The 20,006-nt window shown below is 37.6% G+C and overlaps 2 protein-coding genes across 3 annotated transcripts; one reads left to right on the forward strand and one right to left on the reverse strand.

Annotated features, from left to right (window-relative positions):
- Nucleotides 1–1,513: 1,513 nt before the first annotated feature.
- LOC106093344 (RNA polymerase II-associated protein 1) lies at nt 1,514–18,856 on the forward strand. 2 transcript variants are annotated; one of them, XM_013260389.2, is made up of 14 exons: nt 1,514–1,716; nt 1,775–2,326; nt 2,385–3,058; nt 3,123–3,403; nt 3,462–3,628; nt 5,379–5,542; nt 5,615–5,700; nt 14,315–14,540; nt 14,615–14,766; nt 17,016–17,556; nt 17,621–17,762; nt 17,827–18,057; nt 18,119–18,306; nt 18,666–18,856. In XM_013260389.2, exons 1-14 carry the CDS (start codon nt 1,590–1,592, stop codon nt 18,828–18,830), a joined length of 3,696 nt encoding a protein of 1,231 aa, XP_013115843.2. In that variant the 5' UTR covers nt 1,514–1,589; the 3' UTR covers nt 18,831–18,856. The 2 variants fall into 2 exon arrangements, with proteins under 2 accessions (XP_013115843.2, XP_013115844.2); XM_013260390.2 differs by lacking the exons at nt 17,827–18,057; nt 18,119–18,306.
- Nucleotides 5,564–14,170, reverse strand: LOC106093345 (general odorant-binding protein 69a). Its single transcript, NM_001311217.1, is given in 5 exon segments — nt 5,564–5,820; nt 5,889–5,991; nt 6,058–6,146; nt 10,666–10,744; nt 14,011–14,170. Coding segments are annotated over 5 exon segments (444 nt in total). The 5' UTR covers nt 14,083–14,170; the 3' UTR covers nt 5,564–5,719.
- Nucleotides 18,857–20,006: the final 1,150 nt, after the last annotated feature.

A 20,006-nucleotide genomic window follows, 5' to 3' on the forward strand; every position in this document is an offset into this window, starting at 1 on the left:
ATTAAAATAAATATTTGAATTTTTTAAGAACGTTTTATTAGAAATTGATTTTTAAAGAAATTTCGTAATGACATTTTGGAATGAATTTTCATAGAAAATTGATTTAAACTTGATTTTGATAAAAAAAAAATTGAAAGAAAATAAGTTCGACTTACCTACCTCTGCCTTTTTTATCCATTTTGCCGTTAGCATTTGCATTTTCATGTAACGGCTGATTTTTATCGATCAGCTGACCTTTACAAAGCATCTGTTCAAAGTTGCAAATTTATGATGGCAAATAAAGTCACAGTAAAAATTTGCAGGTTCTCTATTTTCTAACTGTCAAAATTTGCTCTCTCACGCTCTCTTCTGCTGGCAAATAAAGCACGCGAACGACTTCCAGTAAAAATTTTTGCAAATTTGCACAAATTTTTGAGTTCCTGAACACAGCTATTGTTTCGCCATGATTCCGTAGAAGTTGTACGGAGTTTTACAAGCAAAATATAAGCGACATGTCGCTGCGCCAATACAAATACCGCTTCAATTAATTGCCAACGTAATTAAATGCTCACGAAATGGGCACCAATCAACATTGTTCTAATGATGTTGTCTTGGTTGTGTGTTGCTGTTTGTGTTCTTGCAAAAAAATAGAGTCCGTTGGATTTCGCAACTATTTCATATGCATTTTCGCTGGGAATGAAGTCAATACTAGGTTTTTTGGCTTGAGCCTAGTACGGAATTCGACTTTTCACACGAACAACTGTCAAAACGCACTATAAAAAATGATGACGAAGATAATGGGAACACATTCCGTACAAGTGGTACTAAGTTCTATGAGCAAAATATAAGCGACATGTCGCTGCATCAGGATAAATTTCCCACAACTTTTATTGCAAATGTAATTAAATGTTGACGAAATAGGCCGAATCAACTCTGATTCAATACTGTTGTTGTTGTTGTAGCAGTGTGTTGTACACTGAGGCGGCAGCCCTTGCCGATGGAGAACTCCATCGTGTGAATCCGGTACGTACAACCGGCTGCCGGTTTGTGTTCTAGAGTCCGTTGGATTTCGCAATAATTTAATAGGCATTTTCGCTGTGAATGAAGTCAATACTAGGCTTTAGCTCAAGGCGGATTTATAAAGGTGCTATCACGCAAACAGTTGTTAACAGCTGCCCAGGTTTGACGGTGTTAAGATAACAGATTTTCGTTTGCATTTTCTTTCTTCTTTCTCGCATATTCTCTGCTCATGTATACACACACTCACACAAAATTCTTTGTGTGTGTTGGCAAAACGTCGATAAGCTTGATGACAAGATGGCGGATTGCATCGTATGATATGTGGTTGTTGTACAAATGAGACCACCTTTAATTGTTACGCCATGGCTTTAGCTCAACTTTAAATTAGCTAAAATCGATTGAAGCTCTTCATGCTGCAACATGTGGCGTCATCTAAATTATGATAAAATACCGGCTGTTTTTTTATGTCAACAGATGCCATAGCCAGAGATGGTCCAGCATGTGCCTAGAGTTTGAATTCTAATGAATAAATAAACTAAACAGTGATTTAAGCCTTTCCAAAGTAGTATATTTAAAAAATTAATTCCAAGATGATTAAAAGACCCAAACCTGGTGAAACAGAGGAAGATATACTTCGCATGCAGCAAGAATTTCTTTCGCAGAAGGCCAAAAATCCCAAATTGCAACCGGCTGCAACAATGGTGAAAATTAACAGACGTAAGTTCAATGAATTTTTCTAGGCGGTATTACAGAGTGTAAAACTTCAATATTTTAGCTCCCAAGCAGTCGCTGTTTGCCAAATCTAGGCAACAAAATCAAGCCTCAGTTGAGCCACCACAAGATGCGCGAATCAATGATAACTCAAAACGGATTTATCAAGAAATCCATGAAAAGATTGTTGGCGATGGGGCAGACGATAGTTCAAGTAAAACCCTGACCGACATTGTTATGGGCGACATTGTGGAGAAAACTGTGGAGAGGCCAAAAGTTCAAAGTAATGTCGGCCAAGTGGAAAACACTGCTTTTCCGAAAATACAGAAAATATCCCTAAAATCATCTTCCTTAAACTCGGAAAGAAAAGGAAAAAGTATATTTGCCCAGGCTATATGTGGTAACCGCAAAGGACAGGAACAAGTTCCCATGGAAATTGAAGAAAACACAACTGATGACAGAATTAATAATTTGAATGACTTTTATGCCCATGGAAGTGTTGTTGTCGAAGATACGAATGCAGCTTCAGAAATACACAAAGAGAACATAAATATGCTGTGCAAAATGAAAGAAGAGGAAATATTGGCGGAAAGAAAGAAACTAATGGAATCCATAGGTAATCGTATGCAAAAACTCCCTTTTTCACTACAGTTAATTCAAAACTTTCTTGGTAGATCCTGCAATTGTAGCTTTGTTGGCTAAGAAACGTCAGGAAAAGGCTAAGCAACTCCAAACAAACGCCCCTATTAAAGCATCCCAGCCATTAACAAAACCTGCTGCGAATTCCCCATCATCTCCACCACTAGCTTCTACAGAGAGCACACTTGAGACTCTACCTTCATCCAATCCCGCCGTGGAGATTCTTCAACGTTCAGCAGCCGAACAATGGATACATTTTGATGTTGTCGAAAAGGATAAACTCGAATGGATGCGTGATATACCCTTGCAAGCGTCCAAACTTAAACCTGGAGAAAAATTTGAAGCTCGTTTTGATTGGAAAGGTGTTCTATTGCCATATAGCATGAATGATATTGCGAGCAATAATAGTGAGGACAATGATGATCGTGAATTATATTTACATGGCGATGAGCCTCATCGACCTGGATATACGCTGCAGGAATTATTTCGTTTAGCCCGTTCAAATGTAATGCAACAACGTGTCACCGCTTTTAGTGCCTTGGCGGGAATGTTAAGCATCTATCAGCAAGGATTCTACGATCAAGTCTTGGAATTGCCCATAAGTAAAATTTTCTTTTTGCTACGATTTGGATTTGATGATAACACACCAGCAATGCTGGAAATTGTGGGCAAAGCTTTGGCCTATTTGTTTTACAATGAAACAGATGAGGTAACTGGTGATGATTGATTTCTAAACAGATGACCAGTTTTAAAGTTTTTTTGTTTGTTTTTAGACCCTTCTGGATTTCGTATATGAAAATCCCGGTTGTCAATGGCAGCCTTGTTTGCAAGTTTTAAACACCGATTCTGGTGGCGACGAGGAGATGTCTTCTATTGAACATTTACAAAAGCAGATGGAACAATTGCAGATGTCTTTTAAGGGTAGGGCAGCTACCGTTAAGGCCAATGTTGAAGAGAACGAAGAGGAAAGCAAGACATCAATGAGTGATTTTCAATTAGCAGAAACTGATTTAATCGATTGCCTACTCAGGACCAATATATTGCAGAGAATTTAGTAAGAATTTTCTTATTTCTTAAATTGGTACGAGGTTTATCTTTATTTTGTTTTTTAGTTTTATTTTGAATACAGTGCGTCCAGATAATAGCACCGTTTCTTCTTGCTTGAAATTGCTCATACGCTTGGCTAGATCTGGCAAAGAAGTGGCTATGCAAATAGTCAACAATGATGAATTAATGAAGTGTCTATTTGAAAACTTTTTACCTGGTTTGGAGAAAATTGGTAAGTCTGGTTTAGGCAATAATAGTCTATTCACTTTTTTGCATCCACCATCATAGGATAAAGGGTTACTTATGAAATAATGTTGTGGTTGATTCTGTTGAGTATCCAAATCCAGGAACTCTGCCACTAAGATGGGGAGCATCCAGAGGGATCTGGCTCTGATTGGAGTGGGCCTTGCAATGATTTTCAAATGTATATCCTCTGAAAATGCTACGACTTGGGTCCTAAGCAGAGAGCGGTTCGGAGTTGAGGCAAGCGTTCACAACTCCCGACTGAACTCCTACTCTCGCTCAATAGTCTGACTCCGACATTGACTCCGGCCTCTAAAAGTCGACTCTAGTGAACTCTGCAACCCTGATTAAGGGTCGGTTATGTGACTTTCAAATCTGTTTCGTCGAATATACATATGTATGGCGCCCCCAGGTTTAATTTTACGCCAAGGGCTTGGCTACAAATATGGGAAAGTTGTTGTGGTGTAGTAGCGGGTTGTACACTGAGATATAATATGCGATATACATATATGATAGCTATATCTAAATCTGAAACGATTTCTATAAAATTCATCTATAATGTCGAGAAGTAAGAGAAAATCCTTCCTGTCATATTTCGAGAGAATCGATTAATAAATGACCATTTGATTGCAATATTACTGCAAATCGGGTGAGAATATATATATGAGAGCTATGTCTAAATCTGAAGCGATTTGGAGTAAACTTTATAGACATTGTGGAAGTCGTCGAGGAAAGCGTTGTACAAAATTTTGGGAAAATTGGTCAATAAATGCACTTGCAGTGGGTCTAGGAGGAAAAATCGGGCGATATATACATATATGAGAGCTATATCTAAATCTGAATGGATTTCCATGAAATACACCAGTAATGTCGAAAGTCATTAGAAAATCCTTCTTGCCAAATTTCGAGAGAATCGGGTAACAAATGACCATTTTATTGCATTATTACTGCAAATCGGAAGAACATACATATGGCAGCTATATTCAAATCTGAACCGATTTTAATAAAATTTACGCGTAATGTCGGGAGTGATAAGAGAATCCTTCCTGCCAAATTTCGAGGAAATTGGTTATAAAATGACCATTTTATAGCAGTATTACTGCAAATTGGATGAACATATATATGGGAGCTATATCCAAATCTGAACCGATTTTAATAAAATTTACCTTTAATGTCGGGAGTGATAAGAAAATCCTTCATGCCAAATTGCGAGAGAATCGGTTAACAAATGACCATTTTATTGCATTATTACTGCAAATTGGACAAACATATATATGAAAGCTATATCCAAATCTGAACCGATTTTTTCCAATTTCAATAGCTTTCATCTTTAGGCCGAAAAACAGGCCCATACCAATTTTAAAGACGATCTTTTGAAAATTGCGACTTGTAGTTTGTACACAAATTAACATGGGCAGACGGACAGGCGGGCAGACAGACGGACAGACAGGCAGTCAGACAGTCAGACAGACGGAGATAGCTAAATCGAATCAGGAAGTGATTCTGAGTCGATCGGTATAATAATCAATGGGTCTATCTTTCTTCTTTTTGGGTGTTACAAACTAATTCCCTAAGTTATAATACCCTGTACCACAGTAGTGGTGTAGTGTATAACTATTTGCGAAGCCATTTCAGGGTGTTGTGGAGCCCAACTAAAATTAAAACCTAATGTTGGCGGTAAAAACTTTGATCCGAGCTATCGTAATGTCGATTTTCTTATTTTTATTTTCCTATTTTAGATACCTCCCTTCGAACCCCTCCCTTTTATAACTATCCTCAATATTTGTGCTTGAAATTGATGAGAAGTTTAATATCCTGCAATCTAAGCATAGCCACAAAGTTGATGAATATGAAACTGATTGATATTTTGGAGAATTACCTATTCAATCGGGAAGACATCAAGGTAAATAAAAATATTCCATTATTTATTGCAGTACATTACAATCTTTTAATTGTTTTTATTTTTCTAATTTAGACTAATCTTATCAAAGTTCAAATCGAATCTTTGCGTTGCTTGAGATGTCTGCTACTGCTGCGCATGGAAAATAACACTTTGCACAAGTGAGTAATGGTTATCCTCCTACTCATATAGAAAGGCATAATGTACCGATAACAATGTGGGAATTGTGTTTACATAGCACTGCATAGTATTCAAAGCAATTTGACATTTTTCAGGACCATCTTAAAAAAAGAGGACAAAATTAATCTCCTTAGAATATAGAGAGAAGCTTGCATGCACCCTTACTTACCCTGTGTACCACATTCATTTATTAATAATTCTATTATCGAATGTGTTTCGTTGGGCATCACCTTGTACAAATGTTCCAAATGGATGACATTGTCTTCATTCATCTGCAAAAAAAATAAACGTACAGATAAAGACATTATTCAATTTTTCCAACTACATGTATAACATACAATTCCGATTGTGTTGAACCAACAGGCCCAATAGCAAGCGTAGTTGGGATCTCGAGGCAGAGTTCTTTCCTTACTTGCCCTTATCAGCTCTGAAAATATCACAAAAACATTGTTAGTGTCATATTGTACGAAAAAATTTTTAGGAATAAACGAGTTAAAAATGGATTAAGTTCGGTCGGCCGAATTTTGGATATCCACCCTCGGATATATTTATATATAAACCATAAGTGTGTTTGTGTACTTAAAAATCTGTGCAAATTTGGACAAATTGTTACTGGTAGTCGTAATTTGTAATGCCAGCAAAAGAGAGTGGGAAAGTGGGCGAGAAAGAGCACAATTTTTAGAGTTTGTTAATTGAGAGCTTTCAAATTTCTTCTGGAGGTTTCTTTCCCAGAAGTAATTTGCAGCATCGAACAGCTGTTTATTGAAAATCAGCTGGTTAGATCAAATCAATAGCAAAAGAGAGTAAAGATTGTTCTTACTTCCCTGCAAATTTTTACTGAAAAAGTACGTGAACAGACCTCATATTTCGTCAAAATCCTTTAAAAGTTTTCAATTTATGAACTCATAGCAGGAACCTCGAAAAGTTGTCCAATCTGGTCCAAACTCTGTGTGGACGTCGAGGGATCTTGCAAAACTCATAGTACCAAATTTCACCGATTTCGGGAAATAAATGCGGCTTTTATTGTCATTACACCTAAAATCGGCATATCGTTATGTATGGCAGCTATATCCACATATAGACCGGTCTGGGCCGTAGTCGAATGCCTAACATAACTCACTGCTTCAAATTTCAGGGAAATTGGGTTGCCTAAAAAGTAATTGCGGATTTTTCATATAGTCTGCGTTGACAAATTTTTTCACAGCTTGTGACTCTGTAATTGCATTCTTTCTTCTGTCAGTTATCAGCTGTTATTTTTAGCTTGCTTTAGAAAAAAAGTGTAAAAAAAGTATATTTGATTAAAGTTCATTCCAAGTTTTATTAAAAATGCATTTACTTTCTTTTAAAAAATCCGCAATTACTTTTTGGGTAACCCAATAATTGCGCCTTTTACGGGGTCGTGGAATTAAATCGGGAGATCGGTATATTTGACAGCTATACCATACTCAGTACAGATATCTAAGGGTCTAATACAAGCTCACTGTGCCAAATTTCTGCGAAATAAGGTAAAATTGCGGGAGAAATAAGCGAAATCGGCTAATAAATGACCCTTTTTTGCCTTTACGCCTTAAATCGGGAAATATACCCCCATCTTTACCATCCTCAGTACGATTGCCAAGAGGCCTAACACAACTTAATGTGCCAAATTTCTGAGACATCGGGTAATAAATACGCCTTTATGGACCCAAGAACTTAAAACAGGAAATCGGTATTGATGGCAGTTATATCCAAATATAGTCCAATCTGAATCATACTCGGTACGGAACCAAAATTGAAACAAAATTTGGTTAATAAATGCGACTTTTGTGGGCCCTAGAACTTAAAATGGGAGATCTATATATACATATGGAGGCCACCGTAACGCAGAGGTTAGCAAGTTCGCCTATGACGCTGAACGCTGGGTTTAAATCCTGGCGAGACCATCAGAAAAAAAATTTTCAGTGGTGGTTTTTCCCTCCTAATGCTGGCAACATTTGTGAGGTACGATGCCATGTAAAACTTCAAAACAGGTGACGCACTGCGGCACGCCGTTCGGACTCGGCTATAAAAGGGAGGCCCCTTATCATTGAGCTTAAACTTGAATCGGACTGCGATCATTGATATGGGAGAAGTTTGCCCCTGTTCCTTAGTGGAGTGTTCATAGGCAAAATTTGCAATATTTACATATGGCAGGTTATGTTGAAATAAAGTCGGATCTAAACCATACTTGGTAACGAAATTAGTTGTTGTTGTAACCACATTTGAATGTGGAGTTGGCGATCCTCCTCGTCAAACTTCTACGGGCGAGCAAGCAAGACCGATTGCCGCGGAAACATGATGGCAATTGGTTATTTAAAGTCGCCAATAACTCGCCTTGTATCGAGCATCATAGGCACTCAGTATTTAACGAAGAGCCAATGCTACTCGGGCTCTCACTGAGACTCTCCATTCGATACCGCTTATTGTCCGCAACTGAAGTTGCAGCAACCGCAAACTGTGAACGCGCCCGGTAGCTTCCAGCTAAGCTTCTCGTGGTAACGAAGAACACCACACAGATTGAAGCTCTAAGTTCCAGTCTGTGTGATGCTCATAGTTATCCCGTGCCGGTACTGACATACATTAGTTGTTGTTGTAGCAGTGTTATACACCGAGGCGGCAGCCCTTGCCGATGAGGAACTTCATCGGGTCAATCCGGTACGTACAACCGGCTGCCATGGGATTGGGCATACATTAGTACCAGCTCACTGTGCCAAATTTCAACAAAATCGGGCAATAAATTCGACCCCAGAAATTAAATCGGTATATATGTCAGCTATATCCAAATAGAGTCCGATCTGGACCATACTCGGTACGAATGGTTTTGTTTGGACGTACTTTATTTTCGTACTATGCAATGTAATAAAGGCCGATAAACAATGGGCAAGATGCACCAAAGAGAAAATTCCCTAAAGCTCATGGCAATGGTCGCAGCAATTGATCTAGCCACGATGCCCAAAAAGGGTTAAGTGTAGAACTATACTCAGTTTGAGCCATTCTTAGTTCGGCCGTGATGTAGAGTCTAGACTTTTGGAAGAGCACTGGTCCGGAGTAGGCACTTGTTCAATCATGTGTGTGGCAAGCTATAACGCTGCGCCTCTATAAATGTCCTCGTGGAAGATCATGAACCTGCCCCGTCCTGTTGATGTATTGGAGTAGGCCTATAAGGTATACAAACTTGAGCAGGAAATCTAGTTCGAAGAGCACCCTGTGCCCCATGTGTCTCATCTTAACAGAGCTTCTATAGCATTACCTCTCCAGGTATAAACGCACAGTGCTCGAGTAAGTCTACTGTTGTTGTTGTAGCAGTGTATTTTACACTGAGTCGGCAGCCCTTGCCGATCTTTCGGGTCAATCCGGTATGTACTCAATGTACAACTGCCATGAGAATTAAAGACTACTATCATAGTACTTAGTGACCCCTTGCCGAAGCAAACAATTTGTCCGTCTATTTCCGGTTGAAAGCCAGAGAATGTTTGTAATCCGGCATCTATTTAGAACGCCTCCTTACCATACCAAAATCTTGATCGGCGGAAAAGTTAAAAAATGTTCAACTTTGTCGCATGAATGCGAGCATTATTTGGTGTTTCCACATCTGAATTAGTGTTTTAGTCGTCAAAGTCAAGATAAATTCATCTAAAGGTAGTGTGCCGTAAACAGCTGAGTACAATTTTTTCTCGCGGAGTACATCATCTGTCAACGAGTTTTAATAACGTTCGGTTGGTGGGTGCCTTAAAGTTAAGAGCCATAACACACGCAAGCAACGAAAAAAAGGCGCGAACTAGTAACATACTCAAAATGAGAGTTGCACTAAACACTGATTTTGACAGACAGTGTACTCGGTTTTTTGTTGTTGGCCAAATGCTTTTGAGAGTTTACTTTTTGACATTTGTTTGCAGAATTGCATTTTTCAACGCACTCATTCTGTTTAGGCCTTTAAGGTGGAGTTACACACCATGCGCGCGTGTTAAAAACGCCTTAAAAATGCAACTCTGCAAACAAATCCCACAATTATTAATGTTGTCACTTTATAAAGCCTTGTTTGGCTTAGTAATTCAATCAATAACAAAATTAAGTTAAAAAAGCGACGTGCAAATGTTAAACATTTTAAACTTTGACAATTGAACTCAAGCGTTATTTTGTGTAACTATACGTGAAGTAGTGTTTTTAGGTGAAACGACTAAAGATGGTCTCGTTTGTACAACAACACACGTTATTTGGTGCAATCTGCCATCAAGCTGATCGACCTCTTGCCAACACACACAAAGAAATTTGTGTTCGTGTATGTATACGTTTGCGTAGATGAGCTGAGATTATGCGAGAAAGAAGATAACAACAAAGAGAATGCAAACAAAAATCTGACATCTTAATATCGTCAAACCTGGCTGGCAGTTAACAGCTGTTTGCTCGTGAGACTTTATTTTTAAATCCGCCTTTTGTGTCAAAGTTAAAAAAGTTTAACTTTTGCTCTTTGCTTTTGTGGTATTGTTTGCAGATCTGCCTTTTTAATGCGCACGAACAGTATGTAACTCCAACTTAACGGCGACTTATCTTTTCGATAAATACAGCTGTGTTTTGCTAACCTTGCTGCATGATATAACGGTGTGTTCGTGTACTTATCAGCAGAGCTGCCAGACTAGACGATATAACATCATTGTGACGATTTTTTGGGCAAAATTAGCCTCTTGAAGATTTTTTTATTGAACTTTTATTGAAATTTCTTTTTTAGAGAAAATTTCATTCAAATTTTGTCCTTAGAGAAAATATCATTAAAATGTATTCCTTATAGAAAATTTCATTATTATATTATTTAGTATTAACCATCTACAGTCAATTTCCGGTTTGAATTGTTCATTGAATTGCACACGGTCCTCCGAACCGGAACCGTCCGGTAATAAAACTATTTTCCTCTTCTTATTTAAGTTACTTACCAATTGATGTGTTGGTTTTAGTCATGCACAGTTTGCTTAATTTCTTTAAATTTTTCCTCGTACTTTCCGGTATAAACGACTGAAATGAAACAAAAATATCTTTTATTAGTGGTCATGAGTGGATGAGACCCCCTCTTCTGGCGAACTAGATTTATGCTATACTGAAGGGCAGAATAATCAATGCTTCACCGGCAGAGGGTTCGATAAGGATGCTTGTGACCTCTTTTGTGACTTTGGTTCTCAGGTACTTCGAGGAGGAAGGGGTGAAGTTGATTGCCTATACTGGTGTAATTTTTTTTCTACGTAACCAACACACATGGGATGTCCCCTATATATGCAGTGCATTGCGTTGGCAATTAGGAAAGTTAAGGGTTGATTGAACGTCAATGTCGGTGTTAAAGACATTGGCCGGAAGTCGATTCCACATGCGAATGGTTCGGGCGAAAAATTAATTTTCTCGGTAATACATGGTTCGGTCGACTGGCCAATCAATTACAAAGGGGTGGAGTTCCTGGCAAGTCTTGTATTCCTGGTGAACATCCTAACATCAGCGATAAGACGAATATCCCTGGAACAAACGCCATGAAAATAACGATAGCAATACAACGCTACCCACATTCCGACGATGTTCAAGGGAAGTAATAGAGTTGGATACCTTAATGTCCCCAATCAACACTCTCCGTTGAACCCGGTCAAGTAGATCCATGGACGATTTTGAAGCTCCTGCCCATATATGAGAGTTATTGTATATTCCATTCTCGGCCTGATGTAGGTAGTATAGATATTGAGAAGATCGGAACAGTTGAAATATTTCTTGCTTGGGCTTTCTTAAGTGGTGCTTGAATTCTTCTTCCGACACTTCGAATACGTGTTTTGACCAACGGATATCATATTGTATCTTCATGCCCAGAACATCAAGAGCATCTGACTGCTCAATATCTATACCGTCGATAGGTATCGACGATTGAAGTGGGTCAGTGAATCGCTTGTGAGACAAGAAACAGCACTGCGTCTTCTGTGCGTTAAAGTCTACTCTGTTCATTTTACTCCACTCGGAAATTCCCAACAAATCCTGGAAGAGCGTCTCACCCATAATGCGCCTGCTGTCCACAATTTCTTGAGTACAGGGCCTATGGTCGAATGAATATGAATGACACAGACTACTGTCATCGGCAAAAGAGTAGACTGGATTCGAAGTCCGACCCAATAGATCGTGAATGAAAATAAGAAAAAGGGAAGGGGGAAGGACGGAGAAGCCTTGTGGCACACCTGCGGTCAATGTATACTCATCTGATGTGAACCCATCTACAACAACTCGTATAGTGCGATCTCTGAGAAAGCTCGATATAAATCGAACGAAGTTATTACCGACACCAAAAGCGACCACCTTTCATAAAAGTGCACCGTATCCAGAGCCACGACCTTACTCTCACCAAACTGGTGGATAGAGCGACGCCATCGTTGGGACAAAAATGCCATTAGGACTCCCGTAGAGCGATTTCTGCGGAACCCATACTGTCTGTCGCTAAGAAGGCCATTGGACTCCAAAGTATCTGACAAGATGATGGTTAACCATACTCCCCATAACCTTGGAGAGCTCAGAGCATATCGCAATTGGCCCGTAATTCGCAGGGTTATTCGCCCCACCTTTCTTGGGGATGGGCTGAACGTTCGCAACCTTCCAACGCGCTGGGAAAACACCCGCACGGTAAGCAAGGTTGAAAAGGTTGCGTAGTCTACGAGCAAGCGTCGAAAAACACTTACAAAGGACAAGTGTTGATATACCGTCCGGGCCCGGAGATTTATTAACGTCGAGATCCGCAAGGACGCTTTTAAGTCCACGTGTTCGAAAGAATATCTGAGGCATCGAACTAGGTACACTATCAATCACGGAGAGTGGTTGATTGCTAAACGGCAAGGAAGAATTTCCTGCAAACATTTCAGCCAGTAGATTAGCCTTATCAACCGGGTCAGTGAATACCTGATCATCCTTAATAAGAGTTGGGATTGCCGAGGGGTTGTCCTTTACTCTTTTTACGAATGACCAAAAGCTCTTGCTTCCTCTCGGAGAAGCAATAACTTTGGCACGTAGACGCTGTTCGTAAAGAAACTTTTCTTGTCTAAATACTCTGGCACACGAAGTTCTTGCCTTTTTGCACAGCATTTCGATATTGGCATTTTTGTTCAGACACCAAGTCCTAAATGCATCCTTTTTTGATCTGGCAGCATCTCTGCATTCTTGGTTAAACCAAATCTTATCTTTTTATTTAACCGATATTAGCATTAACCCCAGAAAGACACAGCTGGTGTTGTGCAGAAGAAAAGGACGTATGGTTAGTTTAGAAGTCCTTTCTTGAGCGAAATACTTGGTTGTTATTATTGACCAGAGATTGAGTTGGAGAAGTAACGTTGGAAGAGAGTCAAACCAGGACTTAATTCTTTCTATTCATGCCGCAACTCCATGGACAAAGGTTGGGGACTTAGACCAGGGTCAACTGGATGTACACTGCTGTGGTTCGGCCGATATGCACCTATGGGTGCTTGGAGTGTCATCGGGCCCTGGAGAGGGTGAGAGAGTATTCACACATACAGTCACATTTTAATTTTGGGCCGAAATGTTGGAAAGGGTATGCCACAATTGGACTAAGCGGATGGAAAATTTGAGGCGCAGTCACGGTCAACATTTGCATGAAATAATCCTCAACAATTAAATTAGAGCCCATTATTAAGTTTGAAATAGGATTCTCTTAGCTTACTTGTACTTAAAGCAGCGATGTGCAGCCCTATACGGTAGCGTTGATGGCATATTGAGAGAATTAAAAATACTTAAAGAGAGTATTCACACATACAGTCACATTTTTCTTTTGAGCATCGCTGCCTTAAAACAAACCAAGAGACAGGATAAAATTTCGTCAAATTTACATTTAAGAAATGTTGTATAGAAAATTTTAATTTTCAAAAGAAAGTCACCATCGAAATTTGATTTTCAAAGAAATATTTTGCTGAAATTTAATTTGCATAAAAACTTTTTGGAATATGATTTGTATAAAAATTATCATCAAAATTTGATTTTCATAAAAAAGTTGGACAAATTTGAGTTTCTTACACCTTTTCCACTTTTATACACTTTTTTCAATTATTCAATTTCTGCCTGTGAATCTGTTGACAATATTGGTTCATTATTTAAGATATGCGTGGTATTTATAATAGATGGTGGTTTTGTTTTGGTCCTTAATAATCCAATGCAAGTTGCACAAACTCTCAAAGTTTTTTTTTTTTCAAATAGTTTCAAAATATTTGTTCACTTAGAAGATTATATAACGAACGGAACGGAATGCAACTTACAGCAGCATCATTCATTATGATTAGAATGAAAATGGTTAGGCAACCAACCGCGATATATTTAAGCAATTTCATTTCGATAACTATTTAACGCTTAGTGCTATATATCAAGGAAGCTGTTCAAAGTGCCGAAGTAACCCGCTTCTATTTTACTTTTACGATAACAATGAACTTGAAACACTTGCTGGCAAGCGGACTTTATATAGAATTGTTTTTCAAAATTGTTCCTAAATGAGTTGGCATATTTTGGAAGAAAGATCATATATCAATTAAAAATGCGCTTGTTTTTAATTTACTTTTCCCATAGGAAATTCTTACACGCCTTTCGTTACATGCTCGATTGGCATTTCAATCATGTCATCTATGAAGAGGGCGGTCCCTTCTTAATACGTCAACATGCGGCGGCCGTTCTAGCAACAATCGCCAGCATAAGCAGTCCAGTGGGTTCTGAGGTAACTACGCTGTTGGGCGACATTTTGCATGATTGCAGTTGTAATTGGTTTCATAAAGCCACACGATTCGGTGTGAAAGAGGTAGGTAATATGACAAGAATTGCCATGCCAATAGATTATGATGAACTGTCGATATTTCATTCATTTCATTTCAGTTTTCGCAGGCGACTTTATTGAGTTCGTGCCTAAACGCTGTCACTTGGTACATACGTCACACGGACACAGCACGATATCAGAATTTCATTCAGAAATATTTGAGTGAATTTATTCAATCGGAGAATTTTGTTAAATTTCTCAATACCATAAGGTAAGTTATTACAAAACATTTCTGTGTCTAAACGAAATGTAGCGAATTAAAAAAAAACACACAAAATTCGACATATGTTTGTCCATATATCTCCGACGCTCCCACATTGACATGTGAGTATTAGCAGCACTTTATGCCCTAAATGATGTGCCAGTACCGAAAAGTTCATCGGTTTTGCGATTTAATCAGAATGGTTTAGGTTGCAAGATAGACTTCATGAACCGAACGAGAATGATTAAAATGTATCTCAAGCTCTTTAGACCTAAGTTCCGTATATAAAAATTCCTTTTTATTTCATTTGTCCCAACGTTTCGTCAATTTTTGTTGACATCTTCAGGGGATACATCCATTCAATTAAGACATTACATTTATTTCAAATCTTCAAGAAAATATAATTAACTTACAATAAATTAGGATATATTCACATTAATTTTTTTCGTCAAAAGCACATTCATTAACAACACGACATTAATTATTTTGGAGACAACTTACATTTTAATATCACAGATTTTTATATTGCAACACGGTAACTTATATTAATATTGTTTGTGTCCTCTTTCAAGCTCATCATCCTATCTATATTTTGTTGTATTCTTAAGCTTTCTAAAGTTTATCTCTTACTCTCTTTGTTTTCTTTATCTAATATTTTGACATTTTCTTAGTCTGCCCTATGTCCACTTTTCAAAATATGTTGCGCCAAAGCTGTTTTCTGCGTTCCTTTTTCAATATCAGCTCTGTGTTCTTCCATTCTTGTTTGCAGCGTTCCTTTTGTTGTTCCTACATATACTAAGTCACAGCTTTGTTCGTTAGTTGCCTTACATTCTGTTTCATAAATAACATTGCTTTGTTGTTGTTTGTCGATTGGAGTTTTGATGTTGGAGAATATTTTGTTGTTTGTTTGATTCACTCTGCATGCATATTTTATGTTGTTTGTTTTGTTCATTAAAGCTCTTAAGCTTTTGCTATCTGTTAATCCAGGGATGGATTTATGGCTACAATATAGTTTGGTTTCATCATTCATTGTAGGGTTGCCACAAGTTCAGTTTAGTTCGTCGAAAAGTTTATTAACTAATTTGGGTTTTTAATATTTTGGTTATTGTTTTGATGGAATTGTTCGTCACTGATGCGGAGTACTCTGGTGATGAAACTTTTAGCGGTGTTGATTATCTGCGATTTTGGTTGTGTACTGTGGTAAGTCATGATTCTACCACATGACATAGTCCTCTGGTGCCAATCAAATGATGTTCTTTAAGATCCACAAGACGAAGCCAAACAATTCTCATGGTTACAATATGCTACTTAGGGATCGCAAAGGAAGTGAAGACGATCGTTATTCATAATTGCATGCAGTGCATACATATCATGAGGGCCGTAGACTTTAGTAACCCATACTTTTATTATATTGGGGTAGCAGTCAAGTTCGGATCTGATAGAGCTATACAACCTTTATATACCGCCGTTTATCTGTGTGGTCGCCATTTCATTTGTGGAATTTAGGGATAAGAAGTCAAAGCACCGTAGAGTGAAACAGGGAGTTCCCCAAGGTGGGGTGATATCTCCGGCACTCTGTTTTACCTCTACCTATCCTCCATTCCACCCCATCCAGACGGCATAGAGATCGTATCTTATGCGGACGAATGTTCGATCATGGCATCATGCGTGCTCTGTTAAAAAAGTACATCGCGCGCTTCTGCCATTGAGCGATGAAGCTCATTTTTGGCTCAATGAGTACGTTAGTAAGCAGAATTGTCGATTTTTGGTCAACCAGAAGCATTGCAAAAGCTACCAAAGCATCCAGAAAAAGTCAAAGTTTGTTTTGGTTTATGGGCTGGTGGCATCATTGGACCGTACTTCTTAAAATATGATGCGAATCGTAACGTAACTACGAATGGTGAGCGCTATCGTGAGATGATATCAAACTTTTTTTTGTCATGTGGTTTCAACAAGACGGTGCCACACAGCACGCCTAACAATGGGCTTATAGAGAGGCGAGATCGATGATGCTTCATTTGAAGCATCGGAAGACAACATTAAAGCATTTATTCGTGAGATACGGGCCGAAATGTTGGAAAGAGTATGCCAAAATTTGACTAAGTCACGGTCAAAATTTACATGAAATAATCCTCAAAAATTAAATAATATGGACCGTACTATATTCAAATTTCATGCATTTTTCTGAATTTTTATGTTTTTTTTTTAACTTTCCTATAGCTCTTAAAAAATCACGCTTTATTTAAATTTCATTACAGCTCTTCATCTTTAGTCCTACGTCGATCTGTAGATCGGCGCAATGTTCACAATCCATTGCCCAATGTTGGTGCGGTAATAATGAATTCGTATGGCCCCCAATTAGTTATAACGCAGACATATCCTATTTTTCTTATAACCACGGTATGGCGATTCATGGAACTACTTTTGGAACGAAATGAAAAGCATATATTTGATGCCCTACTTTCGCCCAAGACTTTGGATCCAATGGTGGATTATTTGAGAAATTTAAGCACAAAATGCAACAGATACTTGGCCACAAACTTCTTTGCTAAAATGGAAATCAAATTGCTATTTAAATTATTATGTTTCGAGGGTTTTAGTGAATATTTTAAGCCATCGGAAATGTTACAAATCGTCTATAACTTCTTGTGCTGTTTGACTGCCGAACATATACCCGAAGTGGAGGAACTATTTGAAAGAGTGATTTTCAACCGACGTTACATAAACATTGATGAAGATACTTTAAATAAATGGCGCAAGATATGCCTGGAACTAGTTTACAGTCATTACATTGTGGTGGTAAGTGTGGAGAACATGGCACATTAAACGGAAAATTGGCAATAAAAAATTTTATTTTTTCCAGCCTCCTACCGAATTAACCTTATTTCTGCCCTTCAGTCAAGTTCCCATTCTACCTCCGGATTGGCCCTATTTCCAATTGAAAATAATTTTACAAAATTATGTGGAAAATGTTCAGCAAAAGAAATCTGCTGCTGACTTTTCAGGTACGGAAGGTATTTTAGACTTTAAGTACCAATCATTTTGTCAAAGTCCCATTTTCTGCTACAGAACGAGAAATTTTACAGATGACCTTGAATTTTGTAACCCAATTGGAGGATTGTAATGAGCAATTGGAAATTGTTTCCCCCACGGAAAAGTTAATGTATTTAATGATAGCCTTCATGGGTCCAGAATCTCAATTTTTGGATAGAGAAATGAATCAATTATTGCGTCAGCATCTCAAGAAATTCTATCAACAATGTGAAAATGTTGAATTTCTTTTCGACAAGGAATATCAGGGTAAATTAAAGGGCCTGATAGTGTTGGTATATTAAAACTTTATTTTTTATTGTCTTTAAAGGGAAATGCAAGTTTGAAAACCTTTATGTGCTATTTGTGGATCATTTTCAAGCTGCCAGTTATGGTGATGAGTTATTTAGTTCCTTGCTTATGATACCTCTGGCACAGAAATATGACAATAAATGGCGAAGAAGGGTATGGTCTGATTGTGCTTCTGCCCTTAGGTTTCTTGATTGCAGTGAAGAATTGGTAGGTAAAACTTTGGTGTGGCATTCGATATAAAATAGCTCAAGAATTCATAACAATAATATATTTGCCTATGTGTCGACAAACATATGGGTCGATAATGTATTACAACTCAACTGTAGTTGCGTTGCCAAAAGATAAAACCATAAAATTAAAATTAGTATAAAGTTGTAAATTTCACCAACTAATCGAATTTTCTACAGCGAATTGGCAACGCAACTGAAATTGGGATGCCATCCATAATAGACCCAAATAATTTAAGGTTTTTTTCAATTTGATTATGTCGTGTTTGGTAGTTTTTTTCTTGATGTATAATTAATAGATTGATATTTCTAATTTTTTCATATCTGTTCTTTTTCTAGCTGATTGGAGGCTTAAACGCATATCTCTATCCTTGCGAGGAGGAAGCATCATTAGTTAAGTTGTACAATGAAGCGTTGAATATGAACTTGGTTCGTCCCAACAGTGTTCCTTACAAAATAGCACGACATCATGTGGATAAGTTCAAAGAACGCTTTACAAAATGAATATTTCCATAGAAGTAAGGAATTTATACGCAATTAAATCTTGTGTTGGAAGATACAATCAATTTTTGTTCTCAATAAACTCATTAAGCGTCGGCTAATGCAAGATGTTGTCATAATTAGAAGGAATCAATGCAAAAAAAAAAAAAACATCAGGTGAGTACTTAGAACCATATTTTTTTTAATTATTATTATTTAATTTATTGATTCCTTCAAATTAATACAATTCGTCTTAAATATATAATCCCATGAGCCATATCTGCTTGTCTGTAGGATCTATGTATTGTATATCAGCCAAGCAGTATTTAGATATTTAACAATTCAAGTCTATGTTAAAATTACAAAAGTTAAAGTTTAACATATGCTAATTAAATAATATTCATTATCACACATCAAAAAATGATAACCTAATACGATGTTAGATTTTTTTTTTATCATTCTGTTCATTTCAATGCAATTATTATTATTTATGATGTTTAGTTGTAGTCTATTACAACCCGGCCGAACTTAACGCACTAGTTGAACCTTTTTACTTAATGGAACCTTTGGGATGGTCGGTAAATTTGTACTGTTTGAGGGTTGATTTGGGGAAGGGGTGGACCCCAGAAATTTGGTTCCGAAGGTGGGTATCAAAGTTGTGCTGTACTCTCCAATACCTTTCATTTGAGCTCCATATTGACATGGTCGGTAAATATATCCGATTAAGGGATGTTTTAGTTATTGGGGTGGTCCCCAAACGCTTAGCCCTAAAGATATAACAGCAACGCGCTCTACTCTTAAATATCATTTATTATTTCGGATTCTCACAGATTGTAAAACAGAAAAAAACCCAATATGAAAAGAACAAAAAAAAGGTGAAGGTTTTACGTTTTAGTTGTTGTAGTTTTATTGGCAGCCTTTATCTTCTTACCGCTTCGGTGTTGTGATACCAAGTAAGTCTTAAGCTACAACTACTTAAGCGGGGAAGCCATTCTTATTTATATTCAGCAAGTGTAGACTTCAAAAGTACAATTTAACTCAAACATGGGAACTCTTAATTTGCTTGAGCAAAAGCTTTAATTTTTTCTAATATGTAAGAGTTCCCATCTTTCTTATTCTAAATAGGGTAAGGTCAAATAATTTCAAATCATTATAAATTGTAATATAATTCATTTTGGCAAATTCAGTACGCTCTTTAAT

Source organism: Stomoxys calcitrans, chromosome 1 (genome assembly GCF_963082655.1).
Source record: "Stomoxys calcitrans chromosome 1, idStoCalc2.1, whole genome shotgun sequence".
In the NCBI taxonomy this organism is placed as follows: Eukaryota; Metazoa; Arthropoda; class Insecta; order Diptera; family Muscidae; genus Stomoxys; species Stomoxys calcitrans.